This window comes from Benincasa hispida, chromosome 5 (genome assembly GCF_009727055.1).
Source record: "Benincasa hispida cultivar B227 chromosome 5, ASM972705v1, whole genome shotgun sequence".
Taxonomy (NCBI): domain Eukaryota; kingdom Viridiplantae; phylum Streptophyta; class Magnoliopsida; order Cucurbitales; family Cucurbitaceae; genus Benincasa; species Benincasa hispida.
In genome coordinates, this window is record NC_052353.1 from 56,518,311 (window position 1) to 56,545,159 (window position 26,849).

A 26,849-nucleotide genomic window follows, 5' to 3' on the forward strand; every position below is an offset into this window, starting at 1 on the left:
TGGAGTATCCGACAGTTAACGGATGGTGAATAATTTAATTAAATAGTTTAATTAATTATTCACGTACCGTTGGAGCTTCAAGCTACAAGTCCATGAGGTCCCCACGGTAGCTCAACGGGAACTAATGAGAATCAGTTTTGGATTAATTTAATTGTTCAAATTAATCGAGGGAATTAGTTAATTATATGCGATATAATTAATTCTAATTACATGTGATATAATTACTATAATGTATTTGATTCATTATACTATTAATGAGTGGAAATAAATGTTTGAAATGATTCAAATATTAACTATATGAATTAGATTCATATTGTTAAATTTAATGTAAATGTGATCTACATTAAATGTCATTGGTGAGAGAAAGGAACTATAGGTTATATGTTATATTTTATATAACATATAGTTTAATATATATATTAAATATTTTTTAATTTATTTATTTTAGAAAACTAATTATGGGAGTTGTAACTCCCTCCCCACCTTTTGCTCTCTCAGATGTGAGAGTGGGAGGTGATCCTGTGCAGTTTTTGTGAAAATTGGATACAGAGTTTCTCTCTACACATAAATGGTCTGTGAAAAATTCAATCCTTCCTCCTCCTCCTCTCTACTAAGAAAATTCGTTCTCTCTCAAAATCCCTGAGAATACCATGGTAGCCATTGTGGTGGTGTCCTTTTTTAAGAGGATTTAACGTGAAGATTGGATTTTTCAAAGATAAGGGTTCTTAACCCAAATCCATTCCCTTTTGTTTGTTTTTTCGGCATGTTGTAATTATTTAATTAAATGCATATTTTTTGTCATTTTACTGTAAAATTTTTATTCTATGAAATTTGGGACAATTGGGACGATCTGCTTCTGCTCAAGAACCCTAACAAGATTCCTTCATTTTCCTGATCTCAAACATTATTATTGGGATGACTCATACTTGTTCAAATTGAGATCAAACTAGATCTGGAGATGTGAGTTGTAGAAGAAAAGTAGCCACTATTCTTGAAGCATGTCACAAGGCTCCATACGGAGGCCACTTCGAAGGAATGAAAATAGCAGCTAAGGTATTATAGAGTGGGTATTTTTTGCCGATGCTGTTTAGAGACGCTCATAAATTCACTCAAGAATGTGACAAGTTCTAGAGAACAGGAAATTTGACAGCCCACAGCGAAAATATTGATGAATTACATCCTTAAAGTGTAGATCTTTGATGTATGGAGAAATGATTTTATGGAGCCTTTTCCACCATCGCTTGGAAATTCTTTATATCCTCCTAGCGATAGATTATGTTTTGAAATGGATAGAGGCAGTGGAAACTGCTTCTAATGATGCCAAAGTGGTGAAGAAGTTACTCTTAAAGAATATCTTCTGCAGATACGAACACTAAAAGCCCTAATTAGTGATGAAGGAACTCATTTCATCAACTGAACTATGGCAAGCCTATCGCAAAAGTACAATGTGAAGCATCGAATTGCCATAGCATATCATTTATAGACTAATGGTCTGGATGAGCTTTCAAACTAGGAGATCAAAAGTATCCTCGAGAAGACAGTGGATCCTTCAAGGAAAGACTAGTCGCAGATTTAATTTCATTTGAACTATATATATATATATTTAAATAGTATTAATTAATTAATTATTATCACATATTTAATTTCATTTCAAATAATATTCTCTCGCATAACCTATAGTTTAATATGAATCTTATTCATATTAATTTTAACTTATAGTTTTATTTAAATCTCATTCATATAATTAATATTTGAATTTTATTCAAATATTTATCTCTCCCGTAAAGTATAATTTTAAATCTTATTCAAAATTAACTTTATATTATAATGTATTCACATACATTATATTAATTTCATCCCATACAATTAATTCCCTTATTTAATTTGACCAATTCAAATTAATCCAAAATTAATTTATTCTTGTTTTACCCTTATTAAGCTAGTAAGAGGACCTAATGGACCTACTCCAATGATACAAGATTAATTAATTAAATTCTTTTATTTTAATCAACATTCATTATCTGCAGGTTTCTCCACTAAAGACATACAGCTGCACACTTTGCATTGTAAATATATTATTTTGTGTCCACGGATATAACCAATCAACAGTAAGTTCATCCCTCATGAATCACTCGTAATTACAATTGGATCAAATTATTATTTTACCCTTGTAATTACATCTAACGTTTTAAGTACCACTGATCCCTCTAATGAACAAATAGTTCATAGTCCAACTATAAATTAATCCCTCGCGGGTCAGTGAGAGGGTGGGGCCTCATTGTTCAAGACTCAGAATCAACACAAAAGGGAGTAATTCATATACTCACCCTAAAGACGAGAATGAGTGGATTTCATCTTGTATAACGTTTTCAACTCCCTACTCAAATAAATCCTCAAAATGGTAGGCTTATTGAGTCCGCGAATTCGGTCACTCTCACCCATACAGATCAAAGGGTTGTGCTATAAACAGAAGTTCATAACTCACTCAGGAGTAAGGTTGTCATTTATGGTCCTCCTATGAAATGTAATCTCTTCAATTAACGTTGTTATAAAGAGAGATTAATCATTTTGCGATCTGGTCTTATACAAGCTCTTTGTATAGGATACCCCCACTCGTATATCTCCACATGAACGATTAGGACACATCGTTTGTAACATTTTACTGAATGACTACCAGTGACAGTTTCTATGCGAAAGTGGGGATCATTCCCAATTTTATTTTTACAGAATTCTAAAATTACATAACATAACAGAGATGCATTATCAAACCAAATTTTACAGCATGCATTTGAGGGTAAAAGGGAAAGAAATATACATTACTTTGAAGCCAATTTCTTCATGTTACCTCGAATAGACCCCGATCTCTTCTTTGATCAGGACACCACCACAAACTGGAACCTTTTGTATTCTCAAGGGTTGAGAATATGGCAGGAGTTGTGGGTTTTGCCCAATATTTGGAAGAGAGAAGAAGAGGATGAGAGGGAAAGAAAAAGGTTTTCTTCTCTATAAATTTTTACAAAGAGAGTTACCCGGAGAGTTCTCAAATCCACAATTGGTGAAAGAAGATGACTGAATAATCCTCCCAACCACACACTACACATTTTATTCAAAGAAAAAATAGGGGAGAGAGTTGTAACTCCCTCCCTTTAATTAAAATAAAATTAAAATTAATTTAATCAAATTAAATTAATAATGATGATGATATATATATATATAATAAGGTATATATATAATAACTACCTTATTATATATATATATATACACACACTATATGTTATATAAAATATAATACATAACATATAGTTTTTATATTGTATCAAATACAATATAACTTATAGTTTTATTTTCTCTCAACAATACATGACATTTAACATAAATCATATTACTAAAATCAATTATATGAATCTCATCCATATAACTAATATTTGAATCATATTCAAAATTTAATTCCTCTCAACTCATTATGGTATTTAATATAAATCATATTTATATTAAATTTAATTATATGAATCTCATTCATATAATTAGTATTGGAATCATATTCAAATTCCTCTCAGAATACTTTATACTATAATATATCAAATATATTATATTAATTATATCATATATTTAATTAATTTAATCAATTATATCATATATAACTAATTCCCTAAATAAATTTGAACACTTCAAATTAATCCAAAATTAATTCTCAATTAAATCCCTGTTGAGCTACAGAGGATACCTTATGGACCCGTAGATTGAAGCTCCAATGGTGCTTGAATAATTAAACAAACTCTTTAATTAAATTATCCAACTTCCATTTACTATCGGTCACTCCACTGAAAACCAACAGTTGCACTCTTCGTACTACAGATATATTTTGTGTCCATTAGATATAACCAATCAATAGCTTATCCATCTACTACAAATCGTTTAGGTTATTACTTAAACAAGATCCACCTGTATGTCTCTACATATTTATTTAAATTACATAAAAATAACCTAGGATCTTAGTTTATTGGATTGAGCGTATACTCATAAAATAACAATTATTTTATTAGTAACAATTTGTTTATACAATGTTTACAAACTACGAGAATACAAGATATTTAGGACACTAATTCCAATATTTACAACCTTTGTAATAATTAAAAAATGGGTCGTATCCGTAGTATCATCAGAATAAGGCACCCAACTTTATCCATATATCAAAGACCATTTAGGTTATTACTTATGAAGGACCTGTGAGGTCCACTGCGAAAACGGGGATCGTTCCCAATTCCCAATTTTCACCGAATGATAATTTACAGTATAAATTAATATACATTAACATAAAATTACATTATAAATTAATATACATTAACATGAAATTACAACATGCTTAAGAAAAGAAGAGGAAGGGTTAGGAAAACACTTACCCTTGAAGAACAGCTTCTTCACGTAATTTCTCCTCTCCGGTCACGAATAACCACGATCAAGAACCCTTTGAAGATTACAAACAATAAATCAAAGGGACACCACCAAAAGTAAGTCTTCTGTATTCTCTGTAGGGGATAAGAATTACAGGAGGTGTGGGCTCTGTGTTCTTTTGGAAAGAGGGAGAGAGATTTGAGAGAGGAAATTTCTCAGGGATGAATTTATATAAAACTTACAGAACCAGAACCCTTTGTTCTCACTTGGGAAGAAGAAATAAATGAATGATACGTCAAAAACCAACTCCCCTTCTCCATACATTTTGAGAGAATTAAGGGGAGGGAAGTTATTTCCCTCCTTTTAATTTTAAAACTTAAAATTAAAATTAAAACTAATTTAATTTTAATAATTATATATATATATATAGTAACGAACTTATTATATGTATATATAACTATATGTTATATCATATATAACACATGACTCATAGTTTTTATATTGTATCAAATACAATATAACCTATAGCTTTTATTTCTCTCGATGATATATAGCATTTAATATAAATCACATTTATACTAAATTTAGTTATATGAATCCAATCCATATAAATAGTATTTCAATCACATTCAAATATTTAATTTCTCTCAAAATAAACTTTATATTATAATGTATCAAATACATTATATTAATTATATCATATATAATTAAGTTAAATTAATTATATCACATATAATTAATTTCCTCAATTAATTTGAACAATTCAAATTAATCCAAAATTAATTATCAATAATCTCTGTTGAGCTACAGATGGGACCTTATGAACTTATAGATTGAAGCCTCAATGGTACTCGGATAATTGATTAAACTATTTTAATTAAATTATTCAATATCCATTAACTGTCGGTCACTCCACTAAAGACCGACAGCTACACTCTTCGCACTACAGATATATTTTTGCGCTCATTGAACATAACCAGTCAACAGTGCGATGACCCTTTCACAAATTGCTTCTAAGTACAGTTAGGTCAAAATTACCGTTTTGCCAATGTAGTTACATTTAACTCCTTAAGTACCATTGATCCCTTTAATGAACAATAAGTCATAGCTCACTATGACCAAACCCCTCTCAGGCCAAGAAAGGGTATGGCACCACATTGTTCAATCCCCGAAATCAGCCCTTAAGGGAGCAATTTATCTACTTAACCCGACATTAGGGAATGAGTGAATTTCGTCTTATGTAGCTATGTTCTCAACTCTCCAATCAGATGAATCCCCAAAATGGTAGGCTTGTTTGACTCGGTGATCTGGCCACTCTCACCCATACAAATCAAAAGACCGCCTTCATAGGCAGGAGTTCACAACTCAGGATTCAAATCATGTCACCTATGGTCATCCTAGTGAAATGTAAGTTTCTATTATTAACAGTGTTATATAAAGAGACTATTCATTTCATGGTTCGGTTTTATACAAACTCTTTTATATAGAACACCCCCGCTCACATGTCTCCACATGAATGATCAGGATCAGATCATTTGTAGCACTTTACAACAATTGTAATATCTACAAAGCGGGTCATATTCGTAGTGTCAATAGGATATAGTATCCAGCCTTATCCATCTACTACAGACCATTTAGGTTATCACTTAAACATGATTCATCTGTATGTCTTTTACATACATGTTTAAGCTATACAAGATAACCTTGGATGTTAGTTTATTGGTTTTGTGGGTTAATGGTACTAAATGTTAAATAAAATATCTCATATTTTATTAAATAAAAAAATCATTTGTACATTACAATTACAAACTACAAAACCCACAAGATTTAGGGCATCAACCCCAACAACTTAAACATGATCCACCTATATGTCAACCACGTACATGTTTAAGTTACATAAAATAACCTCGAATTTTAGTTTATTGGATTGAGTTAATGCAATCTAAGTGTCGAATAAAATAACTCATTATTTTATTAACTGAATAATTCATATACAAATTACAAACTATGAAAACCACGGGATTTAGGGCACAAACCCCAATGTATCAATGAGACTTCTATCAGTTTCTATACACTTATAAATTTTTATCATCCTCTATCAGTCTCTATCAAATAAAATTAAATTTTGCTATTTTGTGTATATAGTTTTCTTTATTTTTCTATTTTTGAAAATCTACCTACCTTAATATATATATATATATATATATATATTTATATATAATTTTACCTATATATAGAAAAAAAAATAAAAAAAAAAAAAAAAAAAAAAAAAAAAAAAAAAAAAAAAAAAAAAAAAAAAAAAAAAAAAAAAAAAAAAAAAAAAAAAAAAAACATATCATTATCTTTCATTTGCATTATATAACTAAAATAAATACTGTCAACCATATATATCACCTTTTTTTTTTTGTTATATCGTAGTTCTATTGTTTTTTAAGCGTAATATTCAAATTCAAATTTGAAATAATATATAAAATTAGATAAATCGTATTAATTAAAAAGATATTTAAATTGATAAAAGAAAATATGTTGTTTAAGTCCAAATATAATTAAATTAATTGTAAATTAACAATTAGTCTCAAAGGTATTCTTTGAACTTTATATAATACATCTACAGTTTATAGATCCTACGAAATAAACAAAGTTATTAAAATATACCCAGATATCCGTAAAAATAATCTTATAAAACAAATATGGTTATCTAAAGATTTCGGTCGTCTACGTTACAAAAAAAAAAAAAAAAAAAAAAAAAAAAAAAAAAAAAAAAAAAAAATCTATTTGATAGATTCTTAAAACTTCTAATTTTATTTTTAATAGGCCTCTAGCATTTGAGAAGTGATGTTTCAAAAAAATTATTTGAAAAATGTCTAATAGTTTTTGGAGTTTTCAATTTTTTGTTTAACCGCAAGAATATTCCACATATTTTAAAATTTACACGTATATAAAGCATAAATTTGAAAGTTGTCTTATTAAAATTTAATTTTATATTTAATAGTTAGTTAATGTTTAAATTTTTTAATATGTTCGAGAAGCTATTAATCAGAAAATTAAAAGTTCTTAAATTATTTTTTTAGTTTAGAACTAATAGACTTTTTAAATTTCAAATATTTATTAAACATATTTTAAGGTTTAAAAATTTTTAGAATTAAACTTGTAAGTTTATAAGCTAAGCTTATCACTTAATTTTTTTTTTAATTCTATTTATGCAGGTGAACTTTTAAATTGGTTCCATTTTAGTTCAAAATTTTTAATATACCTATTTTAATTTCTAAACTTTAAAAAATGACCATGCAAGTCCTGCTACATTATTTTCCACAAAATGTTCATTTTCCCAATTCTCATCTCTAAGCTATGCAACTTCAAAACATGCTCATATTTCTATTTTCTTTAGTACAAATCATGCTCAATAATGTGTCATTAATTCATTGAAGCCAAAACAAATGTAAGAATAAAAAATTATGTTGAGACTGGAAATTTTTAAAATTTTAGGAATAAAAATGAAATAAATCTAAAAGTTCTTTTTCCAATTAAAATAGAAATATTAAAAGTTCAAAAGACAAAAATAGAGCCATTGTAAAACTTCAGGAGTGAAATTGGTAGGCTTAATTTCAATTACAATTTCCGGAGCCTTCAAAAGAGGAAGAAAATAAAATGAAGCAAAAATAAAATAAAAATATTCATTAAATTCAAATTAAAATAAATATATGCAATGACACGAATTAACAATTAACCCACATTTATCAATCCGTAATGATGTATAATTATAATAGAATTCGATTGATCTAATAATAGGTCACAATCACAAATATAATTAGATTGTTTTTTATCACATTTACTTAAAATTACGAATTTATCACATTTATTGTTATCATTAATATTTAGGATCAGACTAACAATAATGATAAATACAATAACACACCTAACAAGTTCATAATTAACATATTGTAATCATAACAAAATAGTAAACATAACGATGTCAACTAATGGGTCTCATAATTTTGAAACACAATTGGATTGATCATCCTCCACACCTCAATTGGATTGTATTCTTTTATTACAAACGTAAAAGTGAACCCCGCATTTTATTCGATTACAGAACATAGGAAAGCAACAAATATAGTCGAATAGAGTCCACTTTTCAAATAATCATTGATTTACTAAAATAAACGTATCTTAAATGTAATAATTTAACAGCTGTGCAGAAAGGGCAGGCCAACAGATTTGTCCTTTTTTTCCTAATTACTGCAGCAGATTTATGATGTAATCGGAACATAAATATATAAATAATTTGTGAGAAAACTAAATTAGCTCTTCAGCCACTTAACTGGCGATGCACGCGGCAAAGGCCTTACAATACTCTGCATCAGCAATGGCACCAAGAAGAGAATTGCAGCGATCATCTTTGTAGTAACGAATCCAAATTAGCCATTTTCAGCTCGGTCGTAGGCGTTGGACTTGTGTTTGGGTGCGAACGAGAAGCCATCAGGAACTTTACCAAGCAACATCTCTGAGATCTTAATCTGCAAAAATGGGAGGAGATTACAATTCAAGTTGATGGTTTGATTTCTCACCTTGCAATTGAAAGGTATTAACCAGCCAAAATTACTGGTGAGTTATAAAAGTGTTACCCAGTCAGCAGCAGAGTCAGAGGACATGAGCGTCTCGAGGTCATCACGGCCGAAATACGATGGTGGTCGCCAGTTTAGACGTTGGGGAACAACATCCAGAAGACCAACGGGAATATATCTACATGTGTAGCTAAGCCATTCCAATAAGAAATGCCTTGTCGTCTCAACACCTGCAGATTTAATATAGAGGGACAAAAGGATTGCATAAAAATCGACCGAAGAAGCCCACGGTAGCAACAGAATGCTTTGCTGAATATTTAAATCAAATTTCTATTGGCTGTCGAATATGCTTTGAGAATAAATAAGTATTTAGTAAATTTTTAATTTTAAAAGCGAAAAAGTAGAATAAAATAGGAAAAATGAGAATCTTAAAAAGTTAATTTGAAGAGTCATTTAAGAAGTCAATCCAAAAAGCTACATTACAAATCAACATAATTTTGATTTTTTTGGGCTAAGTAATAGTTAGTTTAATCAACCACTGGAACAGTTAAATTCTTCACGTAATCACTTGTAACGCCTCCAAAATCAATCCCAAACGGAATCTTAGTCTTTTGTTGAATAAAACGTGTACATCAGTATAACGAGCAACAAGCAATAAGTGGCATACCTTTTGTGTCGGATCCCCAATGCTCAAGCCCAAAATGAACAAAATCCTTCAAGATGTTTAGCCGCTCCCCTGAAGTGATGTCCCAGTTTCTCTGTTCCTTAATTTCAGTAAATAACCAAGGCTGCAAAAGACAACAGATGATATTAAGAAATATTCATAGATATCTACGTAAATCAGAAAGTGCGACATCGATATTGTGGTTTAATTGATATCCTTGATATCTTTTATAAACACTCGTAAAATTAAAAAAAAAAAAATGCAAACAAAAACAAAAAATCATCTACTAATGCCAAAATATTATAAATACTAATAGTAAGATCTATTACCAATTTAAATAATTTTTATGATTTACATGAGCTTCCCCCAATATTTTATCAATATATCTGCAAAATTTGAAATTCTGATAACATCAATATTTTAATCCTTCTCCAACTAAGTCGAAGCTTTGAAACAGAAAATCGAATAAAAAGAGATTGTCAAAATCGAATAAAAAGAGATTGTCAAAATCGAATAAAAGAGCATTAAACTGCAAACCTTAATCAGTGCTCCTCTAGCAATCATGCATGTGGCTAACTTTGGACCTTCGTCCCTATGTCGATTCCAGTCTGAATATGAAAATACGTCCCCGTTTCCTATAACTTGCAGAGATTCAGGAGCCAACGAGGAACAACGATTTATGTATTCCCAGTCAGCAAGCTTGCTGTATCGTTGCTGACGAGTCCGGCCATGAATGGTTACAGCACTGGCTCCCCAGTTACCAATATCTGCAATAAGTGAATCGATACGGTTTTTCCCTTCAAAGTAGCCTGTCCGAACCTAGTTGGCATGATAGTACGATACAAATTGAAAAACTTGGGGATCAAGAAAAATAACCAAAACATAGATTACCATCCTAAGTAATAACAGTTCCCGTTCCCCCCTCATTTCCCCCTCCCCAAAAAAAGAATATGCTGGCGTTCAAATTCAACAATATACTCTCCACTACTATACAAAACTATTTCTTTTTTTATTTGGGATAGGAAATAAACACCATGCATTCATCACTATATAGAAGTGAAATTAAAGGTGGAGCTACGACTATGATTAGGATTGGTAACAGAGTCGGACGTGGGGAAACTGTCCTCGGCGCTTGGGAGAAATCCACCCCATAACCTATGATTGCAACTACCCAAAAAGATATGGTCATTCTATTTGGTACTTGCATTCTATTTTAATGGAACGTGTTTTTTTACCCAAAAAAGGAAATTGAAAAAACGAAAACTAAAGATCTTTCGTCACTAAAACAAACCAACTGGGAGAGCAGCTTCACATATAGAGTGGGGAAAAAAAAGAGGAAAGGTGGGAGGAAACCATAACTGGTCTCTGACTATTCCTTGTAAGACTATGAATTAAATGATTTCACATTTTTCTCCATATTACAAATGTTAATCCTCCATTAGGCTTTTTGCCTCTTAAATTCTCAAAAATATTTATCTGACTCATTTTCTGTTTTAACTTTGCCCTCCTAACCAATTCATGTTATAAATTTAGGATATTATTAAGGAAAAAAGAGAAATGTAAGGAGTGTGCCCATTACTTCAGTTAAGAGCAACTTCACCAGTTAATTTTGGTCATTCCATTGAAATATGTACATAAGACTCAGATACCTTAATTGTAATGGGTGTATCCACAATTCCCGAAGCTGCTTCTACTACACTTTTCATGCGCATTGGCTTTGTGAGAAGAGCTGATCCAGCACCCTTATTCACAACAATGTCAATTGGGCATCCCATGTTTATGTCGATGAAGTCAAGCACACATTCTTTGTTTATAAGTTCCACAGCACGTGAAACTGTGTCCGGATATGCACCGCATATCTGTACACCAAATAGATCTTCTGAGGAATGTCGTCTCAACAATGCCCATTCTGAAGCTTGACCCTATACCACATGAGTAATAATATAAAAGAAGGTTTCATTAAATTTATCTTACAAAGTATGAAATGGAAACATCATTAAGTAGTAATTGTATTAGAAACATGCCAAATAAAGTACAATACAATGATATTTAAGATCAAAATGAAAAAAAGCCAAACCATGTTTGATAATATAAAACTGCACATCTAGAACTGAAAATGTTGTTGCATATTATCATAACTAAATGCCTAACCAGTGGACCTTATCACAAACATACAAATGATTCGTTATGCAAGAACATACAAATGATTTCAAAACCAATAATTTGGAACTTGGTAGCTAGCTGATGCTAATCAATTAAGGACCCTTTACTGATATTAATTTCTGTAGATCCATGGAAAAGCTGTACAACCTGCAAAAGATTGGTACACATTGCCATTTCACCGCATGTCACATCTGCTCCTAAAACTTTGCAAACTCTTCTAAAGGGAAGATTCCCAACAGTGGTCAGAGGGGCAAGATACAGCTTATCTCTAAAATCAATAAGCTTTTTTTCACGGGGATGTGGTTTTAGACTTGCATCACTATCAAGAAGTACACTGTCATTCATAACTTCAGACTCGATTGGTGTATGGCCCTCACCAATGGTTTCATCGATCATACGTGCCCCTGTTGAACACATGAAAGTATAAATAACAAAAGGAAGATGAAAGTATAAGATAAAGTACTTGCACATAAACATCTCTGAACAAAACTAAACGGAAAATATAATATAATATAAACCACCATTGTCAACTTGATCAGAATGGAAATTCTCTGAAGACAAAGATTTTGATTTCTTCAGGGGTCGAGATTCATCAGATGAAAATGTTCCTTCTTCCTGCTCATTTTCTTCTGGCACTTTCACAGAGATCTCTAAGTCAGCATCCAAGTCGTTGTTCACTTTGCTGCAGCATGTTCTGTCTGCAACCACAATGTCATTTGATACAGCATTTTCCTTATCTTCTTTGACCCTCAGTTTTGACTTTCCCTGAGCCTAACAGTGCCAAAATTACGTCAATGATTATGCAATGTAAACAGACTACATTATGGGTAACAGATTAGGAAATGCATTAGAGTATATTCCTTAAAAGCTGTAGCCTCTTCACCCCTTATCTCAAGATGATACATGGACAGGATTTATGTAACATTTTATCGTGAGAAGAAATCAAAATACAAGTGTCATACCCAATGACAAAGAAAAAGGTCTCAAAAAGATACAAAGTACGCTTTCTGGTCATACCAAGAGCCCAAGTTCTTTGAGTTTGGAATCAGCTTTGGGAAATTTCATCTTGTTTTTCCATAAGAGCTTTTGAACATCTTTATTCAATCCATTCATTTCAGAGCATTTCTTCAAAGTAACTGAAGAACCAGCAGGAACACCTTCCTTATGGGTCCCTGCAAATCTACACGCTAAACCGTAGGGGCAAAGTTGTTCAGCACCACTGAAGGGACACTCTCCATCGAGATCAGCAGGTTTCTAAGATCATAAACCTCTAGTCAAAAATAAAGGTAAAATCACAAATTACTTGGAGACAAATTTTGATAGACAAAAATGGGCTAGAAGTGAAATTTACAATAAACTACCTGAGATTTAAAGGCTTCAATATCATGACTAAAGCGGCATTTATCACTATACCGACATGAACTAACATCTCCAGTCTTCGCTATTTCAGGACACAAGTGGCGAGTGGACTTCTGTTCCTGTAAAGATTAAATCCGATACTCATAATCTGTACTTATCGAAGAGCCTATACTTTTCACTTAGAATAATTTTTCTTCATGAAATCAACAAAAATATACAGCGATACTCATCACATTTATTTGTAAGTATTTGTAGTGTTCAAGTTAGTCGTAAACCATCAATTCCAGATAGGAACGTATACTCCAAGCTACATTCCATTCAAAACAGTATCCGGCAAAGAAATCCCACAGTGCAAGTTAAAATGACGTAAGTTAACGAACACTACAAGAACACAAAGCGATATGAATAACAAGTTAACCTGACGTCGTTCTCGTTTCAATTGACGTTTGGACTTCTTCTCCTTCACCAAGCCGGACGGAGCAGGTTTATCATCACTGTCACTCTTAGCGGTGGAAGTGGCATCCTTCACGTTGTTAGAGGATGATGACCTCACTGGCGGAGGGCGAAGAAACTCCCGCTTAACAGGAGCTATGGCCTTGGCCACCAGTTGTTGAGGCGTCAACTGAGTTCCGTTGTCGGCCGAGTGAGAAACCGGCTCCTCGGAAACCGCCGTGTCGTCGAGGAGCTCCGCCGTAACCGAGTCTTCCATTGGTGGGGGAGTGTGCTAGGGCGAATGCGAACGAGCAACTGAAAGTGGAAAGTTACGTCAAAGGGCTTCAAGAAGTTGGACTTGGACCATGGAAAAATGGCGTGGATGGCCTGAAAGAAGAGGCCCAGATAGTAAATGAGTACGTTTTTTAAATCAATAAAAGTGCTCTTATGTTTATGTTATCATGGTCTGAAATTACCATTTTAATCCCAAATGTATTCCTTCTCTTTTCTTCATTTTGCAACGTCTCTCTTTTTTTGGGTTTTTTCTTCTTACTTTTTTTTTCTCCTTTTTTACAACTCTTTTTTGCGATTCTTTTTTTTTCATTTCTTCTTCCGTTCTTTTTTTTTCCTTTTTCTTTTATGTCTTTTCTCTGCATTTCTTCTTCTATTTTTCTTTTCTTTTTTCTACATTTCTACTTCTTCCTATTTTTTTCTTTTTTGCATTTCTTTGCATCAAGCATAGAGCATCATGTGCTATACATCAAATATCGAGCATTGTGTATCGTGCATCGATATACAATGCTCGAGCATGGGACATCGTATATCATGCATCGATACATAATGCTCGAACGTGGAGCATCATATATCGTACATGGAGCATCGAGCATCGTGCATGGAGTATCGAGTATCGATTGATCATAAAGTATACAACATAAAGTGTACAGTATAGAACATGGAGTGTCATGTATCGTGCATCGAGTGTCGTTCTCAGTTGCAAGCGCACTGGTGGTTTTTAAGATCGAATTGGTAAATTCAGAGCAAGTAGAAGACCACTTTTCATTCCCTTTTAAAAGTACCCATTTTTCATTAGAGCTATTAAAAAAGGGTCATTCATCCCGCGGACCCCTTAAACCACGTTAGGGTTCGATTTCATTTTTAGCTTCTAATAAGTCTAATTTAAACTCTTCTTTGACGACTTTTCTTGTAGAAGTAACTATAAATATACATTTTTGTCTTACGATTTCAAAACATTACAATTTTACCTTTGAGTTTTGAATTTTGCTTATTATAATTTAAGTATAAAATAGTAAAATATAAATATAGTAGGTTTTTTTAAGGGAAAATGCATTTATTACGCCACAAGGAACAGATGAACAACATCAAGAACAACAATAGTAAAAAAATTGATGGAGGGAAAGAATTGAACCAACTCCCAGAGAGGGAATTGAGCCTAGCTTTCTTAGCCAACTTTCAGCTAAGAAATCACATTCACATTTAACAAATTTCACTTTACATTCCATAAGGGTTTGCGATATATCCCAGATTTCAGTCAGTCAGCATACACATTCATTTAAGGAAGAAGAAGATCCATTGATCAGATTTGAAGCTTCAAGACAGTCTACTTTTACTTCAACGTGTAGAACATTCATACTTCTGGCAAATGGAAGGCCTTCAAGAATGGCCAAAAGCTCAGTTAATGGCGGAGAAGAAGAGATATCTCGACAATTTACAGAAACAGCTTCGTAAAAACCTTATTATCTCAAATTATAGCACTCCATCCTCTCATTTCTAAGCTGCATCTACATTGAGCTCGAAGAAACCACTTACTGGTGGAGTCCATTTAGGTTAAATATATTATGTTAAAAATCACTTTCTGGTGGAGTCCATTTTGTTTAAATATATTAGGTTTAAAAAATCACTTTTTGTTTCTAAACTACGATAGAAGTAACAATTTAGTCCCAGAAATTTGGTTTATAATGATTTAGTCTTTATACTTTCAATATTGTTACTATTTGTCTCTAAATTTCACTATGTAACAATTTAATCCTTGTACTTTACAATTTGTAATGATTTAATCCCTATTGTAGAAATTAATATTAAGATTTAATGAGATTTACATAAATAAATTGATAAACTTATTAGAGACTCATATTTATATAAAATACAAAGTCTGCGTCATAAAGTAATAAAATTTGACATCTAATTTTGATAACAATTTTTTATGTCAATGACTAAATTGTCACAATTTTGAAAATACAAGAACTAAATTGTTACGTACTAAAGTTTGGGGACTAAACTATTACAAAACTGAAAGTATGAAGACTAAATCGTTACAAATTAAGGACTAGATTGTTATTTCTATGAAAGTTTAGGGACCAAAGTAATTTTTAACCAATATATTGTTATGATTGCCTTATTTTAGTCACCATACATAGAATGATCAGAACATAACTACTACATAGAAAAGTTCACTTGATCGATTTTATGGAGTTGGAGGGCAAGGAAATAAAGACCTACCAATATATTTTCCATAATCTTTTGATTTAACTATGTTCCTTTGATTCCAAGTAAAATTGTTATGCGTGGGATGAAGAATTTATTCGCTTCATGATTTAGATTGTACTTGAGTCCTTGAATTTTCCAATTAACGTTTTAATTCCTAAAGTTTCAAATAGTCTCGTTCTTGTCCTTACAACACTCCTTATCCTTCCCATAGTTAATTATTTTTAGAACTCATGAATCTTAAAATTAGTAAATTTTTAATAACTTTTAACTTTGAATCCTCTCACAATTTCATGATAATTCTTATTAGGTTAGAATCCTTCGGTAAAAGTGTATATAGTGCAATCTCCATATGACACATTTGTGTTATGTACTATTGTTTATTTGAGGTCAAATTGTGAGATGAATATAATCTAATTGATAAAAAAAATATGACCTCTCGACCAAGAATTAGTAAGAGCTTATAATCTCTTACCCATATATTGTTAAACTATATAAATAAATTTTTTTAAAAAAAAAAGAAAGAAAAGAAAGAAAAGAAAAAAAGTCAAATTGTCTAAAATACTATGATACTAATTTTAATAAAAGAATCATTTTTCTTTAGAAACATGAGAAAAAAAATCAAGTTTTCAGCAAAATGAATACAAATAATTAACCAAATAGACAATTGAATTAATCTCTCATAAGTCACAAATTTCAACAAAAATTTAGTTATATTCTCCTTCTCTTTTTTAATTATGTACTAAACATATATATTAATCCATAAAAAACATGTGAAAATATTTTAATTGACAATTATTCAAATTAATATATATATATATATCTTTTAGAATGTAAAAACTACAACACTTAAAGTTTATTTGCAACATCTCAAAAATTAAGGATAAAAAGTGATGCAACTTAACATGTTTAAAATGGATTCCGTTATTTTATGGGAAAAATTTCACATTCAAAATGTGTAATGTTATATTTAAATTCACTCAATAAAAAATAAGAAGTGTGAGAACCCATATGACAAAAAGTGATAAAGTATATTAGAGTAAAAAATAAAATTAAAAAATATAAAAGGAACCTTTCACCAGTATTCATACAAAGATCTTTTTGAAGATTTTGTCATCCCATTTCAATTCACAATTTGGACAATGCCATCAATATAATAATTCCAATTGTCTTTTTGTCAAGTATATTTATTGTTTTAAAAAAATGTTGTCACGTATTCAAAATATTAAATATAAACACTAACGACTCAATCCAAATCATAGAAGCTTCTTATGATTAGAAGATTCTATGAAACTTGGATTGATTCTCTTGAAATTGGTTTAATTTACAAGGAGAATTAATTGGACTTTTGCTTGATTACTATTGTATTTGTGTTAAACATGTTCAGAAATCAAACCAAAACACTACTGTTCACACGAGATTTCAAGAGAAATTTATTTCGTGGAACTTGAACTTTGTATTTGTATTAATTTTGTAGAAAGTGAGTACAATCTCTAATACACAGTATTTTAATGCTTTCAAAATAAACTATAAACTTTAAGCTAGTTGATCTTTTTGTGTGATCGACCTTTGGGCTTGTTGATCTTTGGGTGATTGGCCTTTGGGTTTGTTGATCTTCTTGGGTGATCGGCCTCTTTGGGCTTGTTGATCTTCTTGGATGATCGGCCTTTGGACTTGATGATCTTTTTGGATGATCGGCCTTTGGGATTGATAATCTTCTTGGATGATCGACCTTTAGGCTTGTTGATCTTCTTGGATGATCGGTCTTTGGACTTGTTGATTTCCTTGGATGATCGGCCTTTGGGCTTGTTGACCATATTGTAGGATTAGTGTTCGCACGAGGCTTCCGGAGAAACTTGTTTCGTGGAGTTAAACTTAAGTTGGTGTTGATGTTGATGTTGAAGTTGATTTGATGCAATGTGGTTCGATCTCTAGTACTTGATTCTCTGATTCTCTCTCAGTTGAATGAGTACGCTTGATTGCGTGGAGTTGAAGTCTTGGAAGAATACTTGTATCTCCAAAGGACTTCAGTCTTTAAAGGTCTTCTATCTTCTAAGAGCGTTGCTTTAAGAGTTTTGGAAATCTTCTGCTTGTTGATGAATTCTCTTTGGATTCTCTAAATGTAGAATTGCTTGTATCTTCAAAGGACTTCAGTCTTCAGAATGTTTGTATCAAGACTTCAGTCTTCTTCAGAATGTTTGAAGATGCATCTTCAAAGGACTTCAGTCTTAGTCTTCAGAGTGTTTGTATCAAGACTTCAGTCTTGAGTCAATGAGTCTTCTGATTGTAAAGAATTCTCTATAAGCTCTCTGGAGTATAGAATTGTTGATCTCTCAAAATCAGGAAAGCTTCTCTATTTATAGAGTTTACAGGTGGGCTTAGGTTTGGTTGATCCATGGGCCTGGCTTTTGGGCCCAACTAGTTAGACTTGGGCTTGGTTGGTCCATGAGCCTGGCCTTTGGGCCCAATTAATCGCATTTACGCCTGATTTGACATTTGGTTCAAATTAAGCCTATTTTTCCGCTTAGTTGGACTTTCACCCAAATAATAATATCAAATTGGATCAAATTAATCTTATCTGATTCAACGGTCATGATAAAATCACGTGGCATCATTAGGACATATGTCAACTCCTAATTGAGCCCAAATTTAATGATTTGGAATTTCATCATTAATTTAGTAAATGACGTTGCAACTTATGATTGGTCCAAAATTTCTCATTCAACAACTACTATTTAGATTACTAAAAGGTTAACTTCCAAAATTGGAATATTATCTGACTTTTCATAAACATAGTAAGAAAACATTTCAATGTTGAACAAAAAACGAGACCTAAAATGATGTGACAATGACTTGGAATTGAAATTGAAACTCCAACACAACTACACCGTTCTAGATCATCACCCCAGCCATAACATATCTTAATTTTCCTCCAAAATTCTAATAAATTTCTACTACGAGAATAGTTGTGAATAATTTATGAAAAGTCAGGAGTAATATTGCAACTGTTGAGAGATTTAAAAAAATGCATTTTAAATAAAGGACAAAGTTGAAGGATATTTATGTAATTTAGCCCGTATTAATAAAACGAAGTCCACTACCCTAAGTAACAAGGTAATTGTGAGATTAGGAAGCCTGAGCCAGGGGGAAGGAAGAAAAGAGGCTTTCAAATGCTACAATATCATATAAAGTAATAATTATCATCCAATGAACACTTCACTTCTCATTTTTTTTGGTAACAAGTTTGCCTACATTCACTAAAGTATTTAAAACAAAGCATAAGGTTAAACTGTGTGATTTACACAACTTTAAAAAGACTATTGGATGTATTACAGAATTACCATTTGCCAAATGCCAATAATAATAAGGAGATTTGCTTACTTTAATGCTGATGGACAATGTGATCAAAGAGATAATGAAGCTCGTCCATCTTCAACGAACTATTATTGGTTGGATTCTGGTTTTGCGGTTGCACTCCCATTTTGCTGCATCTGTTGCTGTTGTTGGTGGTGCTGAAGCTGAAGCTGAAGGCTATGGTGACTGATGGAAGATTGGGGCACTACTCCATTAGCGGGATGAGACTGTGCGTTTAGCTCTGTCGTAGCGAGTTTCAATCTTTGAACCTCCGCGGTTAAGGCTTCATTAAGAGCTGTCACATTTGAGAAAGCAAAATAAATAAAAGCGGAAGTATAAGTGAATTTTCGACAACTGAAACAAATGATAATCTACATGCTCACCAAAGGAGTAACAGTATTGCTTCAAGCCTTACCATGTAGACAAGATTTGAGAGACTAAATGGTGAATACTAGTCAGAAAACTTGAATGCAGACACTTTTTAATGGTTTAACATTTGTAAGGTTTCTCCAGGTGAGGTTGGCTGGCTCATTTGCCTTGCCAGCTCCCAGCTTTTTGTCAAATCTAAAGTCATCGTATAAAATTCATTTGATGCTTGCCTTGGCAAAATCTTGAACGAACTAGCTTTATTTTTAAAAGGGAGGCATATCTCCTGTAACTTGCTTTATTTTAAGAGAGGTGCATATCTTTTGTATCTTCTACTTTTTGTTTGATAGGGAAGCATATCCCCTATATAGGTCACAACTCAAGAAACATTTTACTTGTAGAGGAGATGTTTGCTCGAGTAAAAAGTATAATAATTTTCCCAGCATCAATTTTTCATTTTAAGATAACTATTTTATCAAAAGAAAGACTGAAACAAAGGAGCAAATTGACTTATGATGAAGTCGGCCCCGGTCTGGGCAGGTCAATAAACAAGCTAGAAAGAAGGGGAGGAAGAAGCTTGTATAGTTTCTGAATAAAATTCAGTGACAGAGGAAGCTGACAACAGCTTCAAGTTAAAAAGCAAGTGCCGTAGGAGTTAGCCATGAAGTCCAGGAAGCCTAGGGCCCGCTAATACTAATAAAAATTCTTAACTGGCACGACAATAGTAAAACAACAAGTAACATTACACATCAACTCGGATTGACAGTACAGTTAACTTGTACCATCTGATAACTAAGGCCTAGGAGGTGAAAACAAGCCAGATTCAATGCTACAAATACAAAACCCCATGATGCGTTTCTCAAAGATCTGAACTAATCAATGCGATGATGAGTATATTGAAGGTCATTTTCCAGAAATAAATAGCTAACACAGTTTTACTTGATGCTTTAATTGGCAATCTTTTCAGAGACATAGGAGGAAGAGAGTAAAGAGAAGTTTCAATACCATCCCGTAATTGTGCTTGTTGTTCCATGGCTTGGAGACGAAACTTTAGTTCATTATTCTGGTTTGTAAGTCCAACTGAATCTCTCTGAATACATAGCAATGATGGAAAAACTCGAAAATTTAGCAGCAAGAAAATGGAAATAGAAAATAATTTTCAATACTGAAGATTTCTACCTGTAAGAGTGTGAGTTGGGCAGACAGTGTGGTAGCTTCTGTCTGAAGAGTCTGAACCTTGTGTTCCAACTCAGATATATACCGCATCTTTCGTTCTTTTGATCGAGCAGCAGACTGACGATTTGCCAAGATCCTGAAGTAAATTTATTGCTCAAGATTAAAAGTCAAATAAATGAAGTAATTTAAGTAAATCAGTTTATGACACAATTTGCACATACCTCTTTGCACGCTTGGGATCAGTCAAAGCAATCTCGGCAAGTTTGTCATTTGCCATAATTTTCTTCAGTTCAGCCCCACTGAACTCACCATTACCAAACTCCAAGCTGAATGGAGCAGAATTACCATCAACTAAGTTGTTTGAAGAAAGTTGCCCTGGACGAACACCAGGTGGTGTAGGGGGCATTTTGGGAGACTCATCGCCAAACTGCAACTTGCCCATGAAACTATCCATGGAGACGCTTCGGTAATGTCTGGTAGTCGGAGCAATATCTCCCCCTGCGGTCCGTTTAATCCCTTCTCTCTTCTCAGCAGACGAATTCAATCCTGGCATTTGAGCGCTATCCCCGCTTTCATTTACGCTGCTTTCTGCTTCATTATCACTGCTCTCACCCCCATTCGTCTTTGTTCCACTACCCCTACTATCCAAATCCTCACGATTCTCATGACCATTTTTGTCGTTAGTCCCAGAAGAGTTGAACAAATCAATATTATCCAAATTCATATAAGCAGAAAATAAGTCGTCCACACTGTCCCCATCGGATTTCCTCTCACCCATTCCTTCTAAATTGTTGTCAACGCTTTTCTCCAAACTAGGTTCTCTTTTAACAAACTGGCTAGCGGGCTTTAATAAGCCAGCATTCTCTTTACTACTTGTTGAACGTTCCAATCCACCAGAGTTATTGAATGGGAGAAGAGGAGATGGCTGAATCATTGAAGACAATCCAAATGGAATATCACTATTAGACCGCCTATGTGCTTTACGAGGAGGTAAAGAATCTCCCATCTTCGAAGAATTGGCTCTCATGTAAGGCGAGGGAGGCAACAAAGAATGTGAACTATTATCCCTATCCTCCATTGATGTATCTGCAGAAACCTGATCTGAATTCGACGTAGTTGGGGATTCACGAAATGGAGATGGGCTTAAAGGGGGCAAAGAATCAAGAGAGAAAAAAGAAGGCTGAGACAACGATCGGGAATGAGTAGGCACTGGATTATAATTTTGCTGATTCATCGGACGCGAGATCGGGATCTGCGAATACGGTGAAATTGGCGGGATCTGCGGTGAGTTGGGGCTAGGAGGTATCCCAATTCTTCTATTATTATCCCCAAGGAAATTTGACTGAAAGTGCGGTGGACGGATTTGTGAGCAGTTCATTTGGGAAATTTTAAGTTGATCCATTGAGAAAGGAAGATTTCCAGCTGAAGAAGAAGATACTCCATATGAACATTGAAGATTTCTCATGTTCTCAGTGTTAGCATCTTCAGTATCACCCATTTCTCCTCAAAAACCAAGGTCTCAGTGAATGATAATGCTCGAGAGTGAGAAGAAAACGAGATAAAAAGCCTAAATCACCACTTCGAAAACCTGGGCAACTCCACTACAGTTCAACCCCAATTGACTTCCAAACTCCTAATCATAGACATAAACAATCACCTTCACAATCTGCAACATATTAAAACAAATAAAACCTCACATACAAAACCTAAACAATCACCGAAACAACATTAAAGAACGCTACAGAACATTCTGAAGTAAAGCAATGACTCTTCATTGACAATAATAGACATTCCAAAGATGTTAGAAATACCTCATAGGAAGTAATCACTCCAAGCCGACCGGAAGCTGGACAATGTCTTCGCCGGAAGTTAGCCACCTCCCTCCGACGACGGCGGCAGAGTTTGAAGAAAGAAGAGACCTTAATTCTCCGCCACTGAGAGAAGCATTTCCGTTCAGAATTAGCAGTGAGGTTATATAAAGCAATCCGCCGGCGGGAATCACGAGGACGCCGGCGATTTCTCTCTCTAAAAATCGCTTCGGCACTTTCTCTCTCACTCACGACGACGAGACGATGACGAGGACTACTGGTACACCGATTTTCATAACGCGTACGCGTGAATTTAATAAGAATTTGCATTTCAGCCGAATTTGAATTTGGCCTGCATTTCAATTTCATTCCGACCGCATTTCGACTGTTGCCCTCTCCTCCCTCAATTTTCACATGAATTGACTTAGCAGTTAAATTCTCCAAATTACAATTAGATTCTTATATGTCCGAATAAATATATTCTTTTACCTGAAAGTAAATATTGAAATTTAAAAAATAATTTTAAATTAATTATTCTGTTTGAAATAAAGATTTGAAATTAATATATTAAAATTTTATATTTGGATGATAATCGGAAAAGAAGAGAAAGTTAATAATGTACTAATATAGGCTTTTACCATGTTGAATTTAGTTGAAAATTAGAATTTGACAAAATTAATTAAATAATTTATTTTCAAATTTGATGAAATTCGACAAAATTCGAGCATTTTAGTCAGAATTTTTTTTAAGTAAAACAAGATTTGAAATCATTTCTAATTTTATGTCCTATTTTCTGTCTTCCTTAAAATCACAAAATTTCAAACAGATCATTAATAAAATATATTTTTACTAAAATATTATTCTATAATTTAGAATTGTGGATTTCTTCAAGAACATTTTATAAACTATTGTTAATATTTTAACTACGAAATTTGGACATCATTGTATATTTTTTGTATAAAGATTTTATTGTCGATAAAAATTAGCTTTTATAAACTATATTTAAATTTATTGTAAATAGTGAATTGACATTGGACATTTGTAAGTAGGTTAATTAAAATGGAACGCAAGTACATTAATCAAAATCGTCCTCTAACCTCCATGAAAATAAAGATTTAATTTTTTATTGAACTTCAATATATTATATTTTAATTCAAGTATTTTAAAATTAGAAAAAAATTAGAAAAATCTTATCGAACTCGAGTGTTGATTTTTATTACGTAAGGCTTAGCCTTTACATTTTATAAACATGTTTATTTCCTAATTAATTTATTGAGCTCCATATGTCAAAAGTTTCATTCAACCTTAAAGTTATAAAATAATTGTGATTTTTAAACCTTTAGTGTAATAATTTAATATTCTTGATTTCGAATTTCTTTTAACAATTTACTCTTTAGATTCTTCAACTTCAGTAGGTAATAATTTAGTTCTTATATTTAAAATCTAAAACAATCCAGTGCCAATAAAAATGAATTTTATTATTAATTGGAAGAAGAAAAAAAAGTCATATTTTCTCTCTACATTTAGTAAGGTGTGCTTTAAAAAATAAAATAGTAAGGTGTATCAGTTTTTATTTTATATTTGTTTTTACTTTATACTTCTAACTTTTGCCAAGTTAAACATTTAACCTAACCAAAAATAGTAATATTTACCTTAAACTCAAAAGTGAAGGTTATAATTTTACTTTCTAATTAGTTTTCATTTAACTACTCGTTAAAAAACATATGTTTAAATTATAATTTTAGTTCCTAAGGTTTTTCAAGAACCTATTAGACATAAATTGTAAGTTCAAAAATTTATTAGACAAAAAAGTTGAAAGTTCAAAAATTCATTGGACATTTAAAAATTTTCAAGGATAAATTAGACACGAACCTAGAAATTTTGAGACTAAACATGTAAAATTCGAGTCAAGAGGAGTACATGAATGAATCAACATCATATCCGAATGAGAGAGATTCATGGTATATAAAAGTATTGTTAAAAAATACTTAAAAGAACTAATAACTACCGTCTATACCAATCTTCAAATGTCCAAATTTTATTAGTATCGTGACATTGATTAAGATATAAAGCTAAATCTCAAATGAAACTGAGGAGGGAAAAAAACCTTCAACATCTCAGCGAGGGTTTTTATTTTCACCTCAATTATTTATTAAAAAAACATTAATCAAACAAATTTATTTCATAAGTTCTAATACCATCTTTTGTAAGGTATAATTTGAAACTTGTTATACTTTAGTCAATATATTTAAAATGTCTGAATTCATTCTTCTTCTTTTTTTAGAAGCTCATACATAAAGACAACTCACGAAGTAATAAGCCGACAAATCCAATTAGGAAAATCTTCCCAACACACATGCAAACAAATTCCATCAAGTGCGCAAGAGACCGGACTGTTACAAATTTTTGTGAATGGCTAACATGTTAGAATTGCTCCATCTCATCCACATTCAACTCAATAATCTCTTCCACTAAGGACCTCACAACAGTAAACTTGACCTCCTCTATATTCAACATACGTAATACTGTTAAGCTATCAGACTCCACCCTTATTGAAGTAAACCTCGAGAAGCAACAACCTTTAACCCTTCAGCAATTGCCTATACCTCTACAAGCAAAGGATCGTACACCCCATGCACATGTCTGCATCCCATGCCTCTAATTTGCCCTTTGATCCCGCATCCCACATCTAAATCTAGTCATCATATTTCCAATAAAACTTAAATTTAATATACTAACAATTTATGATTATTTTTACTGAAAAAATATATTAGTTTCATTAGGTTTCTCTGTGAATTTAAAACACATTTGATGTTTTTCTAAAGGAAACAAGCATATATTATTTTATCCATTTTGAAAAAAATAACTCATAGTAAGTATGAGAACCGAGCTTATATAGACTAAATTTGAATATTTGAAAGTCCAAAAATTAAAATATAATTGTTTTAAAGTATATATACCAAAAACGATATTATATATATATATATTACAATTACTTAAAGGCAAAAATTTGGTAAGTGCTAAAGTTGCTAACTATATATTATTTTCCTTTTGAATATTGATCATCAAATTTAGATACATACTATTTTTCTTAACTTTTTTTTTCCTTTTCCCAATTATGATCTCTAAAAAATAATAAAATTGGGTATGAGATTGACATCTCTAAGGCACTTGTAAAATGTTGTTATTCTCCATAATTGGAATATTTATTTACATCTTGAGTTAATTTGTTCTAAGAATGGTAGCTATGTAATCCAAATTTTAGAAACTTTATAAATATATTTCTTTTTCAAATTTGGTTATGATATGTCACTATAAATAACATCCATGTTCCTTATTATTATTTTTATTTTTATTATAATTATTTTTTTAATGTATTGTCATTTTCCAATACAAGAAGTTCATCCCATTAACTATAAATAGAATCTAGAAGTTGGAGACTTGTCATCCCATTTTTTTCTAACCAATAAAGAAACAACAAATTAAAGCACAACCAAAACATCCCCTAATAATCAAACTCTAAACTAATATAGAAATGTTCTTTTTCATTGTCAATAACTTTTTAAAGTATATTTTAATCCTTTTTATTAAAAATGTTTAAATAAAAATGATTTTTTTTTTAAAAAAAAAAAAAACCGTTTTTTCTTAAGTCAATTTCCTAAAATCATTGTTCAAAATAATCCATCAATTATTTTGATCCCGTCATGGAACAATCGAGACAATACCACTAGAAAAATCGTCTAATTGCAACATCCACAACCACGGCCATAAGAACTTGCGACACAAAATTGACCTAAAAATTGAAGTAAAAAACAAGCCAAGTATCTCTTTCTCTTCTTAAAATTAAAGAAAAGGAAAACCACATCTCTTGTGATAGCCATGCACAAAAGTGCATCGTCAATGATCTTGCCATCCCAATTCATTATATCTTGTTCGTCAATTTATTATTAATTTTATTATATTTAAATGATATCTATCAATCTATAATTTGGGTCTAATTTTTATTAGACAGTTGGGATTAAGGCTTTGTAGATATCTGGGAATAAAGAATTCTTGGGAATAGGATAT

General features: G+C 32.0%; 2 protein-coding genes across 4 annotated transcripts; both read right to left on the reverse strand.

The window, feature by feature from the left end:
* Positions 1–8,398: 8,398 nt before the first annotated feature.
* On the reverse strand, positions 8,399–13,970 carry LOC120078469 (tRNA-dihydrouridine(47) synthase [NAD(P)(+)]-like). Of its 2 annotated transcripts, XM_039032735.1 has the most exons (10): positions 13,562–13,965; positions 13,146–13,262; positions 12,802–13,038; positions 12,306–12,555; positions 11,932–12,188; positions 11,271–11,543; positions 10,159–10,440; positions 9,625–9,745; positions 9,018–9,187; positions 8,399–8,909 (listed from the first exon to the last, which is right to left on the reverse strand). In XM_039032735.1, exons 1-10 carry the CDS (start codon positions 13,850–13,852, stop codon positions 8,811–8,813), a joined length of 2,097 nt encoding a protein of 698 aa, XP_038888663.1. In that variant the 5' UTR covers positions 13,853–13,965; the 3' UTR covers positions 8,399–8,810. The 2 variants fall into 2 exon arrangements, with proteins under 2 accessions (XP_038888663.1, XP_038888664.1); XM_039032736.1 differs by lacking the exons at positions 8,399–8,909; positions 9,018–9,187; positions 9,625–9,745 and adding an exon at positions 9,938–10,007 and having other exon boundaries at positions 13,562–13,970.
* A 5,267-nt stretch (positions 13,971–19,237) lies between these two features.
* Positions 19,238–23,062, reverse strand: LOC120078038 (transcription factor RF2a). Of its 2 annotated transcripts, none has more exons than XM_039032220.1 (5): positions 22,785–23,062; positions 21,195–22,606; positions 20,977–21,109; positions 20,803–20,887; positions 19,238–19,726 (listed from the first exon to the last, which is right to left on the reverse strand). In XM_039032220.1, exons 2-5 carry the CDS (start codon positions 22,469–22,471, stop codon positions 19,521–19,523), a joined length of 1,701 nt encoding a protein of 566 aa, XP_038888148.1. In that variant the 5' UTR covers positions 22,472–22,606; positions 22,785–23,062; the 3' UTR covers positions 19,238–19,520. The 2 variants fall into 2 exon arrangements, with proteins under 2 accessions (XP_038888148.1, XP_038888147.1); XM_039032219.1 differs by having other exon boundaries at positions 21,195–22,639.
* Positions 23,063–26,849: the final 3,787 nt, after the last annotated feature.